Source organism: Nanorana parkeri, unplaced genomic scaffold (assembly GCF_000935625.1).
Source record: "Nanorana parkeri isolate BGI_ZX_2015 unplaced genomic scaffold, ASM93562v1 scaffold260, whole genome shotgun sequence".
Classification (NCBI taxonomy): domain Eukaryota; kingdom Metazoa; phylum Chordata; class Amphibia; order Anura; family Dicroglossidae; genus Nanorana; species Nanorana parkeri.
In genome coordinates, this window is record NW_017306528.1 from 1,476,480 (window position 1) to 1,477,273 (window position 794).

At 55.5% G+C, this 794-nt stretch overlaps 1 protein-coding gene across 1 annotated transcript in view; it reads left to right on the forward strand.

Annotated features, from left to right (window-relative positions):
• The window catches only part of PPIL2 (peptidylprolyl isomerase like 2), a 49,828-nt gene continuing 49,034 nt past the window's right edge, over positions 1 to 794 (forward strand). Inside the window, exon 1 of the mRNA XM_018556955.1 lies at positions 1 to 73. Within this exon, the coding sequence (XP_018412457.1) occupies positions 42 to 73 (32 nt within the window). The 5' untranslated portion in view covers positions 1 to 41. The remainder of the gene's footprint in view (positions 74 to 794) is intronic.

Sequence of the window (794 nt, forward strand, 5' to 3'; positions counted from 1 at the left end):
TGAGTTCGGCTGTGTGTGAGGTTGTGTGTTCTGCTGTAACAATGGGGAAACGACAGCATCAGAAGGATAAGATGTGAGTAGTGGGGTCGATGTGATCGCTGTGTGTGTGTATACACGTCATATCGCAGGTCAGCGTCCTGCACATTATTGTATGTGTAGGTTCCTCAACCTCCCCCATATGTGTCAGGATCTGAGGCTGCTCCCATGACACCACGTTTGCCTGTCAGTGGGAGCTCTTCCTCTGCCCCAGATAGGTATGACGTTGTCAGTGGGGGCTCTTCTGCTGCTCCAGATGGGTCTAACGTCAGTGGGGGGCTCTTCCTCTGCCCCAGATGGGTATAACGTTGTCAGTGGGGGCTCTTCTGCTGCTCCAGATGAGTCTAACGTCAATGGGTGCTCTTCTGCGGCTCCAGATGGGTCTAACGTCAGTGGGGGCTCTTCTTCTGCGCCACATAGGTATAACGTTGTCAGTGGGGGTTCTTCCTCTGCTCCAGATGGGTCTAACGTCAGTGGGGGTTCTTCCTCTGCTCCAGATGGGTCTAACGTCAGTGGGGGCTCTTCCTCTGCTCCAGGTGGGTATAACGTCAGTGGGGGCTCTTCCTCTCCTCCAGATAGGTATAACGTCAGTGGGGGTTCTTCCTCTGCTCCAGATAGGTATAACGTCAGTGGGGGCTCTTCCTCTGCCCCAGGTGGGTCTAACGTCAGTGGGGGCTCTTCCTCTGCCCCAGGTGGGTCTAACGTCAGTGGGGGCTCTTCCTCTGCCCCAGGGGGGAATAACGTCACTGGGGGCACTT